We start from the raw sequence: 18,902 nt of genomic DNA, 5'->3' as shown, positions 1-18,902 counted from the left end.
GCTCGGGTAATGAAAATTGAAAGCAAAAACTCTGACGACCCATCAAAGCCACGAGACAAAATGTCAATCTAAACAATTTGCTTCTGCATCGATTTGCGAGAATCATATTTGCGGGAGCGTGAGCCTCTCGAAACGTTTACTCCGATCCATACGTTTAATCTCCGGCACTTTGTCAGAGAACTGTTCGTAAAAGTAAAAACAGATAAAACCTAATAAAAACAATACGACATGTTGATAGAAATGAGCGGAGAGAGGATTTGTTTTCGTCTCTTATTTCATTTAGATTCATCCCTCTCTCCACGAATTAGACGGAAGGTAAACGCAGCAATTTAAAAACTTTTGATTCGGTTCAATTCTCATGATCTCCTGCCAACGGGTTTGGCTCGTGACCTCACGACACCGTCTATGATCCGGTCCTGAACGATCCTGGATCGATGGCGGTGGAGAGGATGAGATAACGTCTCAGGGACTTCAACGTCCGGTTATGGATGTTTTTAAAGTTGCTCGATTACACTCTTGCCTTGAGAAGGAGACTCGTGTTCAAGCATCGCAGAGGAAGGGTTCGAGGTTTTTCACCGTGTACTTTAAAGTAGATTAAAGGTGTTTTTATCTCGGAGTATTTTAGATTAAGATCGGACTCTATTGTGTCATCAGTGTCTGTTTGTACAAAACTTATTTTTATATTGACATTAGAAAATGATCTTAAGTCCCGCCCACTGAAAACACTTTTCTGGAGATTAAATCTTGTTTACCATAACCACGCCCACTCTGCTGTGACTGGTCAAACATCAAGGTTTGTCACTGCGCGTCACATATTAACCTTATTGGTGAAACCCTCAACTGATGATAACAATAAAGAATATTCTGATTGTAAAAAGTGCTCGTCTGAGAGATGTGATTGGAAAATTATTCATGAAAATGATTAGTCAGTGATTGGACGACAAAAAAACTGTATTTATCAATCATCAGAATAAATTCAACTGTCATTAAACCGTCGAAAACTCACAGTAATGTTGAATAACAGACATTTTAAGTGTAATTTAACTCGGTTGAAGGAATTTTCAATCAATCAGTCTTCAATCAATGACTTCAATCAGTCATCAAATAAAAACAAACCCTATTCAGAATAGGCAAAAGTTTGAATAAAAAATAATTGAATATGATAAATAAAAATAATAAATAACAATAACTTAACAAAAAACTTATAATCTGTTCAATCTATACCCTGGAACTACGTATATATACCCACACAAATGTATATTTTCCAGTTTTAATCAGTGTATTTCCTGCTTCTATTGCAGTAATAATTCGATTTGACGGTAAAAGAAAATGTTATTTCTCCTCATGATGATCCTCAGTTAGCAGCAGCAGTCGTGTTGAGAACAGAATAGCGACCGCCGCCGCCGCGCTCCTTCTTCTGAAGTGGCTTTGAAGTAGCTGTTTTCTCAGGTAGCCATCAGGCAAATAAAGATTTTGCTGAATTCTAAAGAATTAATCAAACAGCCGATGATTACAGAGCGCCGACACGCGCTGTGGGGGAAAGATAGCTGAAGTTTTTATTTTCTTTTTTCGGGGGGGGGGGGGATTGTTCAGAGCAGGCGGTCGGTGAAAAATAGACTCGCATCGAGACGTCGTGAAAGCCGTCGCTGGAATAAATAAACCTGCAGCAACTTTGGAGCTAAAAGGAGAGATTCCACCTCAGAAACAGTCAGGAGTTTTAGTTTTAAGTGAGTTTTTGGACGAAGACAACTGAGCTCCAGGCGCTACATTAAAATGATCAAACATTTGTGTCTATAACTCTAAAAAGAACAGATTACTCTGGAAATAATCCCAACCATTAGTCGACATGAGTGTGAGTAGAAAATGAGTGAAGTTTGGATGAAATAACTAGTGATGTGTTGATGAAGCTTCATGAAACAGTGTCATTATCTCCTGAGTCCACTAGATGTCACTCTTTGCTCTATAATCTATTGCTTTGAAAAGATATTCTATTAAATAAAATTTAAGATGAGGGCGCCCCCTACTGTCCTCTGAAAAACATGACACTGCTTCATGACGCTTCGTCGACACATCACTAGAAATAACTCTGTGTACTCATTCAGTTTACTCATAATAAAGTTGAAAACAGTGATGATACTTGTAGCAAGCTTTGTAATTCAAGTGTAACATTTGTATATATTTGCAAAACGACCCCGTATAAGTCCTACAGTCATTTCAGATAAAGCAAAGATAAAAAACAACAACCCTGAGCTGGTTTTCTCTACAACAAAATGTACCTTATAAAGTTTGTGTTTTACTTTGTGTCTGCTTGTTTGCACCTTGTCAACAATAGTGCCTAAAAAAAGAAAATTGTATTTGTTTTTTTCAAGTAAAACACCTTTCATACTCTTAAAAGTACAGAAACTTTGTCCATATTTATCTTTCTTTTTTTTATTAAGAACACGCCTCACGTAGTGATGAAGCTTCATGAAGCAGTGTCATATTTTTCAGAGGACAGTAGGGGGCGCCCTCAGCTTAACAATTATGTGAAGTTGCAACAGAATAGCTTTTTAAATCAATAGCTTATAGAGAAAAGAGTGACATCTAGTGGACTCAAGAAATAATGACACTGTTTCATGAAGCTTCATCGACACATCACTAGCATCACATCCTGGTACAGGGCCACGAACAAGCTGTTGGGGGCCACTATCTCTAAGGACCATGTTCATGGCTCGATGAATAATGTGATGATATTTATTAAAAGCAGGGAGCGCCAACATTCCTCAACGACCAAGGCGTCATTATAGAAGAAATATAAACATATTAAATCTGCTAATGAGTTTTTCTGCACACAAACACTTCCTTTACAATCTCTAGTGTCTTTTTTTTTCTTTACTATTTTATGACGCACGGCATGTTTTTCTTTATTTTTCTTCCCTAGTTTCAGGCAGAACACTCTGCCTCGGCAGGGGGATTAAATATGAAAGAGGGGCAAAGACAACAACACAATAAACAAGGCACACAGTAGAGAAAAAAAAAGAGAGAGAGAAAGAGGGGGATATTTAACACAGAACCTGAAGCGAGTCAAATTGTGTGATTAAATACGTGACTGGCTCTCCAGACGCGAGTCACTGTGGTGAACACACGCATGAACACGTGAAAACATAAAGCATCGGCACCTGATCGTCTCAATTTAAACTCGTCCTCCTCTCTTCTCTCCATCCTTAAAAGCAGGCGTGTCACCTGAGTTAAACCTTCCACGGGACCCTCAGGACGCTGATGTCATGATTGTGCTTCTTGTAAAATTAATATTGAATCCCACGCTCCCCCGTACGAGTCGTTTTGGCAAATCTCCGGCGCCCCCTTTAGTTACCTCGACGTCTCGGAAGGTATCATGACTATCTAAAAGTCAACCGAGCGCGGCCGGACGAGGCGGCCAAGTGACGATGTCGGGAGCGTTTCGGGAGTGAGTTGCTCAAGGACGACATGAACTAAAGTAGAAGTGAATCACCAGCCGGTGATTCATCAACTCCCTGACCAAACATGTTTGAGTGGAATGGGATAATAAAATCCTGAATCCACTTTAAATAAGAGCTTTATTGCTCTATACTGGTGATGTGTCGATGAAGCTTCATGAAGCAGTGTCATATTGTTCAGAGGACAGTAGGGGGCGCCCTCATCTTAAAAAATGATGTGAGGTTTCCATAGAAAATCTTCTCAAAGCAATAGATTATAGAGTAAAGAGTGACATCTAGTGGACTCAGGAAATAATGACAATGTTTCATGAAGCTTCATCGACACATCACTATTCGATACCTTAGGGCGGTAATACAGAACATTTTGACATTATTATTATAATTTGGATTAACAATCAAATCAAATTTAACTCAAGAGTCTATAGCTGGAAATGACCATTTTAATGAATTAAAATGTTTCACCAAATGTAATAATTTTACCAATAAGTAGATAAAACTTCTAATTGTTTTTTACTTTTAGGCAGTGATGTGTCGATGAAGCTTCATGAAACAGTGTCATTATTTCCTGAGTCCACGAGATGTCACTCTTTTCTCTATAATCTATTGATTTGAAAAGTTATTCTATTGAAACATCACATAATGTTTAAGCTGAGGGCGCCCCCTACTGTCCTCAGTAAAATATGACACTGTTTCATGAAGCTTCATCGACACATCACTACAGATAGGGCCTTTAAATATAACAAATAAACTAAATGATGTGAATTCTTATGAAGCTTGATTAACAGTCAATTATTTGTGACATAAACACAATGAAATAATGATTTTTTAAATTAAAACGGCCATTCAGTTAAAAGGGAGGCGAAGAAGAGAGTGCAGCCATGGTGGAGTCGCAGCTAATGAACTTATTAAATTAAATTTACAGCTTGTAAAGAAAGTCAGGAGAAGGAAAACATTTTGTTTTCCATTTCCAAAAGTTTTGATTCCAATTTTCTCGTTGTGTGTCGTGTGTAGGTGTGTGTGTATAAGTGTGTATTAGTGTAAAACCGACAGGACATAACTGGCCTCCGTTGCAGACTCGCATGATGTCATGTGAAGCAGCAATTTTTATTTCCACGCTCGGCTGCCGCTGCCCCGCCTAATTGGAGCCGAAATAAAGTCGGGAACAGCGGCTTGTTGTTGTTGTGCAGGTTATTTTGGGCTCACAGCGGGAAACGTGAGTTTGTGCGAATAATGTTGAATAAATAAAAAAAAAAGGAGGTCAAACTATGTTTTTCTTAAAGGATCTTTTTACCAAAAGGTTTATCTTACCCTGGCGTCCGTGACTTTGAATTCCCGGAGGATGTACTGCGGCATGTTGTACTCGGCCATAGGGTCCACTACGAAGTACTGGTACCTGGCTGAACGCTCCGCGGGCCAGTACTGGTGACACTTTTCCTGTTGCACACGGACAGTTAAAAGGAAATACTTCAAGAGATACTTCAGTTTTTCAACGTACCCGTCCCATCTCTCTCAGTTTGGTCAACATGACTACGATGGTGGAGTTGTTCTCCCAAAGCATTCTCCAGAAGTCCTCCGTGGTCTCGGCCAGAGGTCCCTGCGTGGCTATGTAGGCCTTCTGTTGCCTGGAGGGACACGGGGGTCCGGTGAGAACACGAACATATTCCAGAACCCATCGTCCAAACCTACCGATAGCCATCGATGAAGCTGGAGTTGATGTAGTCCGAGCCCTCCAGGCCTCTGATGGGCTGCAGGCAGACCCGGGTGGTCTCGTAGGGCATGATGTTGACCAGCCTGTTCTTGAACTTGTTGCAGGGCAGGTTGGCGCTGATGAAACGGGACGTGTGGGCTTTGGAGTTCGCCAAACGCTGTGGTGGGACGAGACCAACGAGGTTAAATATCTGATCACTTGAAATCTTGTAAAATAATGACATGTATGAATCGAAAGACTTCCAAGTTGGTCCATCTCTAACTCATCCAGAACACTCATTTTTAGAGTTCTAGACAAAAATGTTTGTTCATTTTAATGTAGCGACTGGAGCTCAGTTGTCTTTGTCTTCATCTTCGTCCAAAAAGACCCTTAAAAACATCGAAATACCTCCATACTGCTAGTCTGTAACGTCTTTTATTGAAGCTTCGACATTAGATATTGATAAATTTGAAACTTAAAAGTTTGTTTTTAAGCCAAAATTAGTCCAAATATCAGGTTTAAAAGATGCTGGACTCTGGTGTAATCTTTCTTTTTCAGTCTTTACTGCCATTTCCCCGTTTTGTTGTTACTTTGGCACGGAGGAAATGACGAATGTCGCCAGCTAGTGGCTGGAGGTTTAAATGCAGCACACAAATGAATAAACGCTGTTAAGATTTGAGTGATAATTGTAAAATAAAAACATAAAGTTATTGTCTTTTATACACACAATATTGGAATAAAAACCATAAAATAACTTACAGTATTGAGTAAGTAAGTAAGTAAGTAATTCTTATTTGTATAGCGCTTTTCTAGACCAGGGTCACAAAGCGCTTTAACAATCAAAACAATACTAAAAAAGTATATACTTTAAAGATCAAGATAATACTGAGAACAACATCGACATTTTCTTACACCCCTACCAAAAACTATTTTAATGTGTGGAAAGATACATTCGACTACTATTAAACACTATTCTATTAGAACATTTGTATCTTTTTAAACGTATATATTCAACAGTAACGTCCGTTTCTTTCTGCCGCAGCATCAGGTTCTTCCAGGTCAACGGCAACAAGAGGCAGAAAAGCTCCACAGACTAACAAAGCTGGAGATCAAGTGTGCATGAAAACAGCAAACTCTGCTAAAAGTGGGTCACCAGCCCATAAAAGCTGCATCGTAAATAGTCTCACACAGGGATGTTTCTAAAGAAGCGCTTACGTAACCACCATCAAGACGAGGAGGAGGTCTACTGTCATCGGACCTCAGAGGGAGGTCCACGGGATGCGGGACTTTTGTGCGAAGAAATGTGTCAAAGAATTAACGATATAAAACTTTGGAGTAGAGCTTGATAGTAAAATAATATATTTTATTAATATATTTAAGATGGAAAAGTCTTAGCTCTTTGATCATTCAACTCAAGACTGGTATGACGAGTAAAAATAAAACATTTCCTTTATAATGTTCCTCCCTTTAGAATTCAAACTTAATTCATGATTGTATTATAATATTGTGTGTATAAAAGACAATCCTTTTATGTTTTTATTTTACTATTAACACTCAAATCTTCACACCGTTTATTCATTTGTCTGCTGCAATTAAACCTCCAGCCACTAGTTGGCGACATTCGTCATTTCCAGCGTGCAAAAGTAACAACAAATCCTTTATAGAATAAATCATAGCCTTTCGCTTTTTATTTTGAATTTGAATTTAACTGTGAAAGAAAATAGGAATAAAAATATGTGCGACGTTTATATGTGTTTCAGTTTGTTTCTTTACCCTTTAAATGAAATGAAAAGATGTTTGAAAAAAAGAAGTCTGCAGTTGTTTAAGCTCGGCTTGATGTTCTTAAGTACATTTACGTTTAAGTATTTAAGGCAGTCCTGCAACACGAAAAGTCAAATATAATCAAATGACTTTTATTTCCAGGCTTCAAAAAACAGTTTTCACTGAATAGATCCTATAGCGATTTCACGGCTAAACGAGTCTGTTTGGTTTCAGCCTCATCGCCTTCATGGCCACTTCAACCCCCTCGTCCCTTCATTCCAAGCTAAGAGTCCCTTTTTTTTCTTCTTTTGATCCATGTTTTCACAAAGGCACCTGGAAAGCCTCGCCGTGGCCTGGCAGGACTTGAAAAAAAGGCCCCTCGGTTACACCAGCAGAGGGTGGATCACGGCCAGAGCCTGGCAACGCGTCGTCCCACGGAGCCCGGGGGGGCCGTCGAGGGTTCGCTCGCTCTTGGACGCCGGTTTGTTTTTACCATTTTCAGCTCGAGTGTCGCCGGAGCTACAGGACGTACGACTCTGGATCGCATACTTGAAATATTTACAACCGTTTCCCTACTTTTCCGCCCGACGAGCTCTTCGCTTTTAATCTTGTCGCATTTTTGCTAAAATAATGACATGTATGAATCGAAAGACTTCCATTTTTGTCCATCTCTAACGCATCCCGATCACTCATTTTTAGAGTTGTAGACAAAAATGTTTGTTCATTTTAATGTAGCGACTGGAGCTCAGTTGCCTTCGTCTTCATCTTTGTCCAAAAAGACACTTAAAAACATCCAAACTGCTCGTCTGCAACGTCCCTCTTGTATTGAAGCCTCGACATGAGGAATTGTTTAAAAAATGGATAAATTTGAAACTTTAAAGTTTGTTTTTAAGCCAAAATGAGTCCAAATATCAGGTTTAAAAGCTGCTGGATTCTGGTGTAATCTTTCTTTTTCAGTCTTTGCTGCCATTTCGCCGGATTTGTCGTTACTTTGGCATGGAGGAAATGACGAATGTCGCCAACTAGTGGCTGAAGGTTTTATTGCAGCACACAAATGAATAAACACTGCGAAGATTTGAGTGTTAATCGTAAAATAAAAACATAAAATGAGTGCTACAGGACGTACGACTCTGGATCGGTCTTGAAATATTTACAACCCGTTTCCCTACTTTTCTGCCCGACGAGCTCTTCACTGGAGTCGGTACACAGTCGTTCCCTCGCTCATTAGACGAGCGTCCCTCCCCTCGCTTACCCTTCTCCACACATCCATTTGTCATCATCAGGCGCTAATTACTCGCTCGCCCGCTCGCCCGCATCCCTTTACTTATTCCAACTCATTCAACCTCCGACGCCAGCTCAGCGTTTTGTCAGCCGTCGCCGCACCGTCGACCCGGACGAAGACGTTTTAGCGAGAACTTCAAACTACGAGATGGAACCGGATAAGTCACGCTGGCGTTTCCACTGCTTTAACCGAAGCTTTGTGATTCATTTCACTAGTTAGTTGATTGACTCCTGGAATGAGAAACGGCGGAGCAAGTTCTGCCAAAAAAAAAAAGAGAAGAAGAATCTTTCGTCTTGGTCCTGCTGGATTAAAACCGCTTTCCTCGCTCCAGTTTATTACTTTAAAATCACCACAGAAGAAGAGTGGAGTCAGAAAAAACAAGTGAAGAAAACTAACTTTAGTTGTAGTTTCGGGTCGGATGATTTCATGGAGTCGTTTTCATTACAGTAGCAACGATTATGATCCGTTGACAGCAGGAAATTAAACCATGTCTATGGAAGCCTACTTTGAAATATATTGATTTAAAAGACTTAAATACCATTTAATTTATATTTATAAACACTATTTTCTGGTTCTTATTTCTGTTACTTCCAGGAAATAAACGTCGACCAAACTTGATACTTTTGCCTCCAGTTGTATGTGTAAAATACAGAAAGTGTTTTCATTTGAAGTTGTGTGGAAATATTTAAAAAGCTGAAAAATACTTATAAAGAAGGGGAAAAAGTCAGTATTATTGCGAATGTAACTCAATCAGAATTTATCTACATTTATTAGATATTAAACCACAAAAACACTCTATATACTTTATTCTATGTATACGATGAACCACTTTTTTAGCACTAAAGGTTGAGCAAACTTTATACTTTTGCCTCCAGTTTTATGTGTGAAATACACAAAGAGGTTTCACGTAACGTGTTGTGAAAATAAACACTTTAAAATGTGACAAAACTTAAATATATAAACATTAAAAGAAGGTAAAAAAAAGGGAAATATTGTAAGTTTTAATGATATGAGATATTAAACCACAAAATCACTCAATATTAATTATTCTATGTATATAATAAAAAAAGATTATGCATTTGAAACACAGAAGATATTATTTAAAACCCAATTTGAACAGGTTAGAGAACTGGAATTTGCAGAAAAGAGTAGAAACTAAGCAAAAAAAGTCAGTCAAAAGACGGTAGATGGAAAAGACCCAAATACTATTTGATTTAAATTTATTAACACTATTTACTGCTTCTTATTTCTGTTACGTTCAATTCACCTTTGTGGGAGGAAACCAGAGGAAATACAGGTTGACCAAACTTAATATTTTTACCATAAGTTGTATGTTTAAAATACACAATGTGGTTTTATTTAAAGTTGTGTGGAAATATATGGTTAAAAAGGTGAAAATACTTAAATCATAAATATGTATTTTTAATGACGCAAGTGTAGATTAATGGGAATTTAACTACATTCACTAGATATTAAACCAGAAAACCACTAAATATAGTGTATTTTATGGATATAATCAAACTTTTTTAGCATTTGAAACACCAAAGATATCATTTAAAACTCAATTTAAAAGGGAACAACAAGCTAGCAAACTAGAATTTGCAGAAATTAGTAGAGACTGAGCAAGAAAGTCAGTAAAAATACGGCAGATGGAAAAGACCCAAATACCCTTTAATTAATATTTATTAACACTACTTTCTGCTTCTTATTTCTGTTACTTCAATTAACCTGTGCGGGAGGAAACCAGAGGAAATACAGGTTGACCATAAGTTGTATGTTTAAAATACACAATGTGGTTTTATTTAAAGTTGTGTGGAACTATATGGTTAAAAAGGTGAAAATACTTAAATAAACAATCATAAATAGGTGTTTCTAATGATGCAAATGACGATAAATGGGAATTTAACTACATTCACTAGATATTAAACCAGAAAATCACTAAATATAATGTATCTTATGGATATAATCAAACTTTTTTAGCATTTGAAACACCAAAGATATCATTTAAAACTCAATTTAAAAGGGAACAACAAGCTAGCAAACTAGAATTTGCAGAAATTAGTAGAGACTGAGCAAGAAAGTCAGTCAAAATACGGCAGATGGAAAAGACCCAAATACCCTTTAATTAATATTTATTAACACTACTTTCTGCTTCTTATTTCTGTTACTTCAATTAACCTGTGTGGGAGGAAACCAGAGGAAATACAGGTTGACCAAACTTTAAACTTTACCATAAGTTGTATGTTTAAAATACACCATGTGGAAATATATTGTTAAAAAAGCTGAAAATACTTAAATAACAATCATAAATAGGTGTTTTTAATGATGCAAATGATGATAAATGGGAATTTAACTACATTCACTAGATATTAAACCAGAAAATCCCTAAATATAATGTATATTATGGATATAATCAAACATTTTTAGCATTTGAAACACCAAATACATAATTTTAAACCAGCTTTAAAAGGGGACAACAAGCTAGCAAACTGGAATTTGCAAAAAATAGTAGAAACCGGAGAAAGAAAATTGGTTGAAAGATGGCAGAACTTTTTTTTTTCCCAAACAAAAGATCTAAAAAACATAACCCTTTTTTTCTTCTTCCTCTCCTTCACCTTCTCAACCGTTCTATGGTCGCATCACCTGCAGCCCCAGCGTTTCGATCATCTCACAGATTATTCACTGGCGTGTCGGAAAAGTCTACCTTGAACTCCAGCTCCATGCCGGTCACGTGCTCGCCGCTCTCCACCTGCGCCAGCTTCTGGATGTAGGAGTAGAGGCTGCGGGCGGCCACCTCCGTGTTGCCGCAGGCCACCGCCTCCAGCAGGGCGTCGTGGATGAAGCTGTACTGGTCCTCCGTCTGCACCATGTAGTTCCTCTGCGAGCGCATCAGCGTCACGTGGCCGTAGATGTCCACCGTCTTCTCGTGCTTGATGCGCTCCAGCATGGCGTCGATGACGATGAAGCAGCCCGTCCGGCCCACGCCCGCGCTTCAGGGAGGAAACCGGAGGGAAACGTTAGCTTATGGCGTTTTTGTTTCTCCACTAAATTCAAGTTAAATTGTACTTCCTGTTGGAACAGGAAGTGATGATGTTTGTAATGTGCGCAGATTTATTTTGTCAGTGCAGTTTGAATTATAGACCAGGAGGAAATACGAGGATTCAAGGGATCGAATGGAGAGACGGTAACGACCGAACACGACTATCTTTTCTTCGGGTCGAGGCGACGTCATCGACGAGGGAAGACGCTGAAAGGGTTCTGATAATGGCGAGGACTTTCACACACGCAGAGAATGAAAGGTGGTTTTGTGACGAACGCTGATCAAAACATTAGCGAAAAGACGACTCGCCGCTTTTCAGCGCTTCAACACTGACAAAAACCGTGATTCAGAAAGTGTGGCGGAAAGAGAAGGAACATGTTTTTCCTCTGAGCTCGGACACATTAACGTCCATTCATGACGAACATTTTATCGTGGGTGACTCATCGCACACCTTTCAACAGAATCTCTCATTCATAAGTATATGTTTTTGAGGTGTGGGAGGAAATCAGAGTGCCCCGAGAAAATGTATTTCATTATGTATTTATCAACCACAGTTTGTACCGAATGTCTTCTGGACTAGTGGAGAATCAAAATGGCGGAACGAGAGAACTATCTTCCTTCAGCCCTGTTGACCCTTGTGTCACCTCTGGGTCAAAGTGACCCTGAGGCCAGAAAACAAATGCGTTGCTTCGGGTCAAGGGTCACCAAAGGGTTAATTGTGATCATAAACCTCTTCGTAAAGTTTGGGAAAACGTATCAGTTTGACTAGAATTGATGAATTAAATCTGCAAAAATGCAAAACAATTATTGTTTTAGGAATATATTGGAAATATCTTCATGTATTTTTATAATACCCTACATTAAAGTTCAACTATTGTGTTGCTGTAAGTGTGTGTTAAATAGATGTTGGACTCTATTGTATGATCAGTGTCTGTTTGTACAAAACTCTCTTTTCATTGAAATATTTGAACTAGAAACACCTCCAAGGGACTCGTTGTATAAACAAAGCAGGGCGTGATTACAGCTGGCTGAAGGAAGAGTGAAGCCATTATTACGTCATAATGGACTCCGCTCTCGTAACCTCTCATTCGCCCAGATTTTAGTAACTTTATAAAGTAATAAGTTGAAAACATGGTCATGATGAGAGACTTACTGCATCTTGGAGAGAAAGACTTCAACATTTAACACGTCAGGAGATTTGGAGTTTTATATTAGTTGCCGTTAATAAAAATGGCCGCCAGCCAGCTTGGCCAGATGTACAGAAGAAGTCGTTTAAAAGGTGACTTTTCCTTTCAACTCCAGCTCATGATTTCATGCCAACATTCTCCACGGTATCTTTCGTGATGAAGACGCTTCAGTTCGTTTCGCACGGAAAAGTTAAAGACGGTTCGACGTCAAACTGACCTGCAGTGGGCGATGATGGGTCCGGCGTCAGGAGGGTTGCAGGTCTTTACCCTGCGGAGGAAGGCCAGGAACGGGGTGGGATACTCCGGAACGCCGTGGTCGGGCCACGCCGTGAACTGGAACTGGCGAACCTCTCGCTTCTCGCTTGATCCGTTCTGAGAGGAAGAAGAAGGAAAATGAGCGACATTTGACTTGAGTTCTGAGCGATTCTCAACTGTTACTTATTCTTAATAAACACAATATAACAAACGAGAGGCTGATTTAATAACGTGGGCGACGTAACAGAGCCGTCCGTCAAGCCTCCTGAACTCAACCCTCCATGTTTCAAACACAGGAACGACGTGTAGAGAAATGAGAGCTGGAGAGAAAAAAAAAATCCTTCTTCCTGTCATTCCTTCTCTAATAGAGGGATGTTTGCATTCCACTGCTCCTGTGATGTGATTTCTTCCCTCTCTTCGCTGAATAAATGAATAAATGAGTTTGTAATTAAGAACAGACTGGCCTACTTCTGTTTTTGTTGGGTTTTTTTGTTTTTTTGTAGACGGTGAAGCTCGTCTGCAGGCAAATGACTGACAGCTGCCTGGTTCTTGCTCTTATTAAAAAGGGGTTTTGAGAGCAAACAGTTCAGAACGGCCGCAGGACACGGAGAAATAGGAAACAGGTTCCTCGGCGACACCGTTACCTTGTGTTTCTGTGTGTGTTTCTGTGTGTGTTTTTGTGTGTGTTTCTGTGTGTGTTTCTGTGTGTGTTTCTGTGTTTTTTTCTGTGTGTGTTTATGTGTGTGTGTTGAAGTTTGAATCCCGACTCAGCAATATTAAATTATTCAGAAAAACGTCTAAACAAAAGCTGTGATTCTATACAGGTCATCCTGGTTCATTTTCATCATTTTCAATACCGTTTGTCAGTTTTCAACATCACTGTGAGTTTTCTTAATGTGTAATACTTGAAAAAAGGCAAAATTAAACTTTGTTTTTTAACTTTAACATATGGTAGGAACCCTAAAGAAAATGTATATGTATATTTACAATCCATCCCTGCAGAACTTTTTATTTTTCTTCTGAAAATAATGTGCTTCTATTTGTTCTGAGCACAAGTATCTCCATCAACTTAACTTAACCAAGTAACATATTATTACTATTGTATCACTGATGGCGTTTACAACTCTGCATGTCCACGAAAGTGAATGTAGGGATAAAACAAGTAAACACCACAGTTTAACTTCAAGTTTGTTTATGGTTGACACCCTTTGGAGTAACATAATTATCGGCCTTTGAAACTGCTACAGAGATATAACAGCGAACTAACAGCTCCGTGCTTCAGACACATGTAAACTCTGTTCTACTTCTCACTTGTATACGAGTAAAATGTGTCGTTAACCCAGATATGATTTCTATTCTTTGTTTAAATTAACTGTAAATCAGATTCTTAACCTGACAGTTAGTATTTTAGCTGCTTTACTAGGACTAGAATAATTTCCTTAACTGAAACTATTATTCAAAAACACTCACCGAAAAGTATAATTATTTTCTGACGTATTTTCTAAAATTCTACAACAAATTGAAAAATGATGTGAGGTTTCAATAGAATATCTTTTCAAATCAATAGATTATAGAGTGGACTCAGGAAATAATGACACTGTTTCATGAAGCTTCATCGATACATCACAAGTAAGAGCGTTGTTTAGGTTAAATCCGATACTGGTGACAAACTGGTACGTTTGAAGTGATGTGATGAAAAAATATGCAACATTACGAAAAAGTTAGAACAATTAAAAAATGGATGCAGTTAATTTGAGTTATGTTCTGTCAGTATTAATTTGGGGCTTAATTTGTCAGTTGTAACAGACTTGCATTCTAGTTCAATTTTGGGGCTACATTTTTTTCAAACTGACCGAGTTGTCGTCTTTTAGTGTATTTTGGGATTCAATGAGTTACATTGTGGAATGTTCGCTCGCTGTGACTATATCTCTTAATACATGTTGAATGTTTGCATTAAGACAAAAAAATGACACCAAAACCGAAACACGGCACCAAAACCTGCGTCGCTTTCCGGTCTAATTATTACCATTTATTTTCCTTGAACCTTGGATTGTCAATAATATTATCTTAATTTAAATCTTCTCACAATTAGACACAACTTCAGCAATTCAACCACAACATATCTACACAGAAAAAGTTGTATAATATTGCAGTATCCTCTCTCAGTATCCACCGGCATCCTGCCGCGTTTGACGTCTACATTTCGCCGGGGAATCATTATCTCGGGGAGAAGAAAGCCTGGTGTTGTTCTGCACTACATTATACACTACTTGAAGAAACAAGAGAGACAACAAAGAACCATTATTTTACACTTGCAGAGACCTTAACAGCTAAAATGTCAGCAGCGATTTCGCCGTTAAATTTCTGCAGAAGTCTAAATGTCAGATTCCATTGGCGCCTTTGAACAACGCCGAGAGTTTGCAGCGGTTTATGTCCAATTTCCTCCAATCTTTTCTGCCGCGTGTGTTTTGGGAAGGAGCGGGAAAAAAAAAAGAAAAACACTTTGAAGCCGAGCGTTTGTATTTATTTCTGAGGAGACTCAAAGTGTTTTCCAAAGACACGGATCTATTGAAGCAGGAGGCGAAAACACTGGCGTATGAAGGAGAGGAAGTGAAGGGAGTAGAATTGATCTGAAGGGAAATGAAAATGATTACGATAAAAGAGGGAAATGAATTTAGCGAAAAAACGTTAGCGCTTTCATTTGAGTCCTTGGAGTTTGTTAACAGCCTGTTTAATGTGTGGGAAACAAACCAGGGATCCAATTGTTTGTTCAAAAGAACCAGACAGCACAGTTAAAGGAAGCATCGACTACTTTAATGAGAGCAATATCCTGTTTTTTTTAAGAATGGAACCGAGAGGTTTGTTTGTTGTAAAAACTGCGAAATGACTTGAAATTCAAACGATTCAAACAAAGTATTTTTTCTTTTTTACTTTTCTAACTATGTTAGCAAATTATATTTTTAGCTAATAATACTTCAGTCATATACGGAAGCTACTGCTGCCAACAGATGACATCACAAATATACATGTGTCTACTTAAAGACTGATTTTAAGATTTTACATTTAAATCCTGTATTAATGGAGCATTAAGCGACATAAGCTGAGCAGTGACCATATATGAGCAGATGTAAATCCGCTGTCAGCTCCTCACTGGTTTCCCCAAATATATGAGGCTCACATCCTAATGGAGGCTTAGAATCATGAACTTGTTTCTCCATCTAAACATTTGATGAATCACATATTTTTAATTGGCTTCATTTTGGTAGTGATGTGTCGATGAAGCTTCATGAAACAGTGTCATTATTTCATGAGTCCACTAGATGTCACTCTTTGCTCTATAATCTATTGATTTGAAAAGCTATTTTATTGAAACCTCACGTCATTTTTAAGATGAGGGCGCCCCCTACTGTCCTCTGAAAAATATGACACTGCTTCATGAAGCTTCATGAAGCTTTAAGTGCCAACAAGACTGTATATTTGTGGTCCAGTGAAAAACTATAATTGAAATTAAGTCAGAAACATCTGGAAATAAACTTGTCAAAAGTTTATTTTTAAATCATCCATTTTTTCAACTACTACTGTACAATTTTCAACTATAATCAAACAAGATATTTTATAGATTCAAAGGATCAAAAAGAAAAAAGTTCTTAATATTTCTGACTCTTATTCATACTTTTATAGTTCACTGAACAAATATTAATATTACATTTATTTATTATTATTTTTTAATTTCACATATTTCTAACTTGATATACGACCTTCGATCAATAAAGTGAGTCATGTGATCATTTGTGAGTCATGTGACCATAGATCCACAGAACAGAGAATAAATGGATTACAAAAAAAGGAGGACGTGAAGGTCACGTAGGGGTCACAAGGGTCCAGATCACAGGATTAACCTGTGTGTGTTTGTTGTGTTGAAGAACAAGTGAGTTGAAATGTTGATGAGTTTGACGCGTGATGTGCGAGTCAATTGAACTCATGTTGTGTAACTACGAGTCAAAAATACGACACTGTTTCATGAAGCTTCATCACTTGTTACTAATGGAATTATATGTAATAATTTAGAGGCAAATTTGGAATTAAATATGGAAATCAAAAGGAAAATATAGGTTGTAAAAAATGTCAAATACAAATGAATATTTTCATTTTTTTTGCAATTTTCCAAACTGTTTTCTGTTTTACGTAAACAAATCATCTTCATCAGTTTGACATCATTTTGATCAAAATATTTCAGTTAAATTGAATGTAAACAATAACTACAGATAGATTATTATAGATTTGGGGTAATAATAACATGATAATAGCAAACCAAGGACGCACCATTTAAATGTATTGTTCGATGATGACATTTGTTTATATTCGTCATATTTTTTACGGAAACATCTCATCTTTTGTTCCACTCATGTGAAGAATCTAAAAAAAACCATCCATTTCATAGATTATTTTCCTTTTAAACAGGATTAAGAAAGGGAGTCCTACGATTGGCTGCAGGTGTGTGTGTGTGTGTGTGTGTGTGTGTTTGAGTGTGTGTGTGTTTGCGTGTGGATGTGTTTGCTGTCGGACAGAACCATGAGTGCAGTCTGGCAATCACTTGTATCGAGTTTCACTTGAGCTCACTTTACCTAAGTGCAGCAATTTGGCCGACACACATAAACAGATGATGTATCGAGAGAGAGACTGTAGACGCTGAGAACACAGACCTGGACCTGGACAGGAAGGAGAGAGAAAACTGAACTTTAAGAGAAAAACTTCTTCTTACCTTGTGCAAAGAAAAGGTTCGCACACAGAAGGTGGCCAGTTCGATGGTGTCCAGGAGGGTCACTTGGGTCATTCCGTAGGTTTCTGTGCCGCGACTGGGCCAGTACTGGTCACACTTGATCTGTGGACACATTTGAGGGTTGACGGTTAAAAAGAGGCTAAAAGATAATTTAAACTGGATTTATTTTAGTCGATGAAGCTTCATGAAGCAGTGTCATATTTTTCAGAGGACAGTAGGGGGCGCCCTCAGCTTAAAAATGATGTGAGGTTTCAACAAAATAGTTTTTCAAATCAATAGATTATAGAGTAAAGAGTGACATCTAGTGGACACAGGAGATAATGACACTGTTTCATGAATTTTCATCAACACATCAATGAACACAAAAACTAAGGTGATGAATAAAACACTCACAAACTTTTACTCCTGGTAGGTGTTTTTTTAAGACTTGAATCAGTTCTTCAACTGAAACTAATGAAGCTTCATCCAAGGTTTTGAGTGTGAATAACACTTGAAAAAAAGTCAAATAACACAATTTACCCTTTAACTAGTGCTACTAAATATTGAAAGGATGCAAATTGTAAGTTTTCAAATGTCATTGTTAAAACAAATCTATGATCCTTTATTGAAACATTTTTAACCAAAGAAGTTGACAATATATTTCACAATCATTTACAATCATTTAAAGTCATTTTATTTGTATTTTAAAAAACAATGTCCCTGATACTATATATATATATATATATATATATATATATATATATTCTTATTCTTTCAAGCATTAAATGTGGCTTCTTCCGTGCTCAAATATTTAGCTGTATTTTTTTTCTATTCATATTTTCTATTATTTTTTTCTATAAATATTAAAATATATTTCTTAATTTTTTACCCGGCCTGCCCTGTCCCGTAAATTGTGTGACGTGAACACACACCCTTTCCCATAAGCTCTCTTAGCCAACTCCCCTCTCCACTCCCTCTCACCATGTTCCCTACTGTGGTACGACAACGATCGCTTCGTTTACATGACAAAATGAACATCCACAGGGGTTGTGGGTTTAGCAGGTCTTAAGCTTAACCTCAACCATTAAAAGCCAGTAAGATCCAGTTTATCAGCTTTTGCTTTCAATTTCAGTTTTTGCCATCAAGACTCTGATATCTAAAGAGGGTCGACATCGTATCATATCAGCTTCAAACATTCAGTGTCAAGTGTCGAAATCCGTTTTTCCAACTGTCAACCGTCTCTTTTGTGGCACCGAGTCAACATCAGTCAGGTCAACTCTAAAGCTACGTTTGGTGTAACTCTATTTATTACATTGTTAGCACACACACACACACACACACACACACACACACACACACATGGTCGTGTCAGTCTCCGCGATAAAGATTCACGCAATATGGCGTGTGACGTGACGGCGGGCGTCTGATGAGATCTGGCAGCCGGTGGAGGTGGAAGTGCCGCTCTCCAGCTTTTCT

General features: G+C 38.0%; 1 protein-coding gene across 1 annotated transcript in view; it reads right to left on the bottom strand.

Annotated features, from left to right (window-relative positions):
- The window catches only part of ptprsa (protein tyrosine phosphatase receptor type Sa), a 267,112-nt gene that overhangs the window by 11,487 nt on the left and 236,723 nt on the right, over positions 1 to 18,902 (bottom strand). The window contains exons 27-32 of the mRNA XM_087783494.1: positions 17,430 to 17,549; positions 12,630 to 12,784; positions 10,890 to 11,175; positions 5,142 to 5,320; positions 4,951 to 5,077; positions 4,764 to 4,889 (exon numbers count right to left, since the gene is read on the bottom strand). Coding sequence (XP_087639620.1) covers positions 4,764 to 4,889; positions 4,951 to 5,077; positions 5,142 to 5,320; positions 10,890 to 11,175; positions 12,630 to 12,784; positions 17,430 to 17,549 — 993 coding nt within the window. The remainder of the gene's footprint in view (positions 1 to 4,763; positions 4,890 to 4,950; positions 5,078 to 5,141; positions 5,321 to 10,889; positions 11,176 to 12,629; positions 12,785 to 17,429; positions 17,550 to 18,902) is intronic.

Source organism: Callionymus lyra, chromosome 2, assembly GCF_982586985.1.
Source record: "Callionymus lyra chromosome 2, fCalLyr1.hap1.1, whole genome shotgun sequence".
Taxonomy (NCBI): domain Eukaryota; kingdom Metazoa; phylum Chordata; class Actinopteri; order Syngnathiformes; family Callionymidae; genus Callionymus; species Callionymus lyra.
The sequence above is the reverse complement of the archived record's forward strand: the minus strand, read 5'-3'. Positions and strand labels throughout refer to the sequence as shown.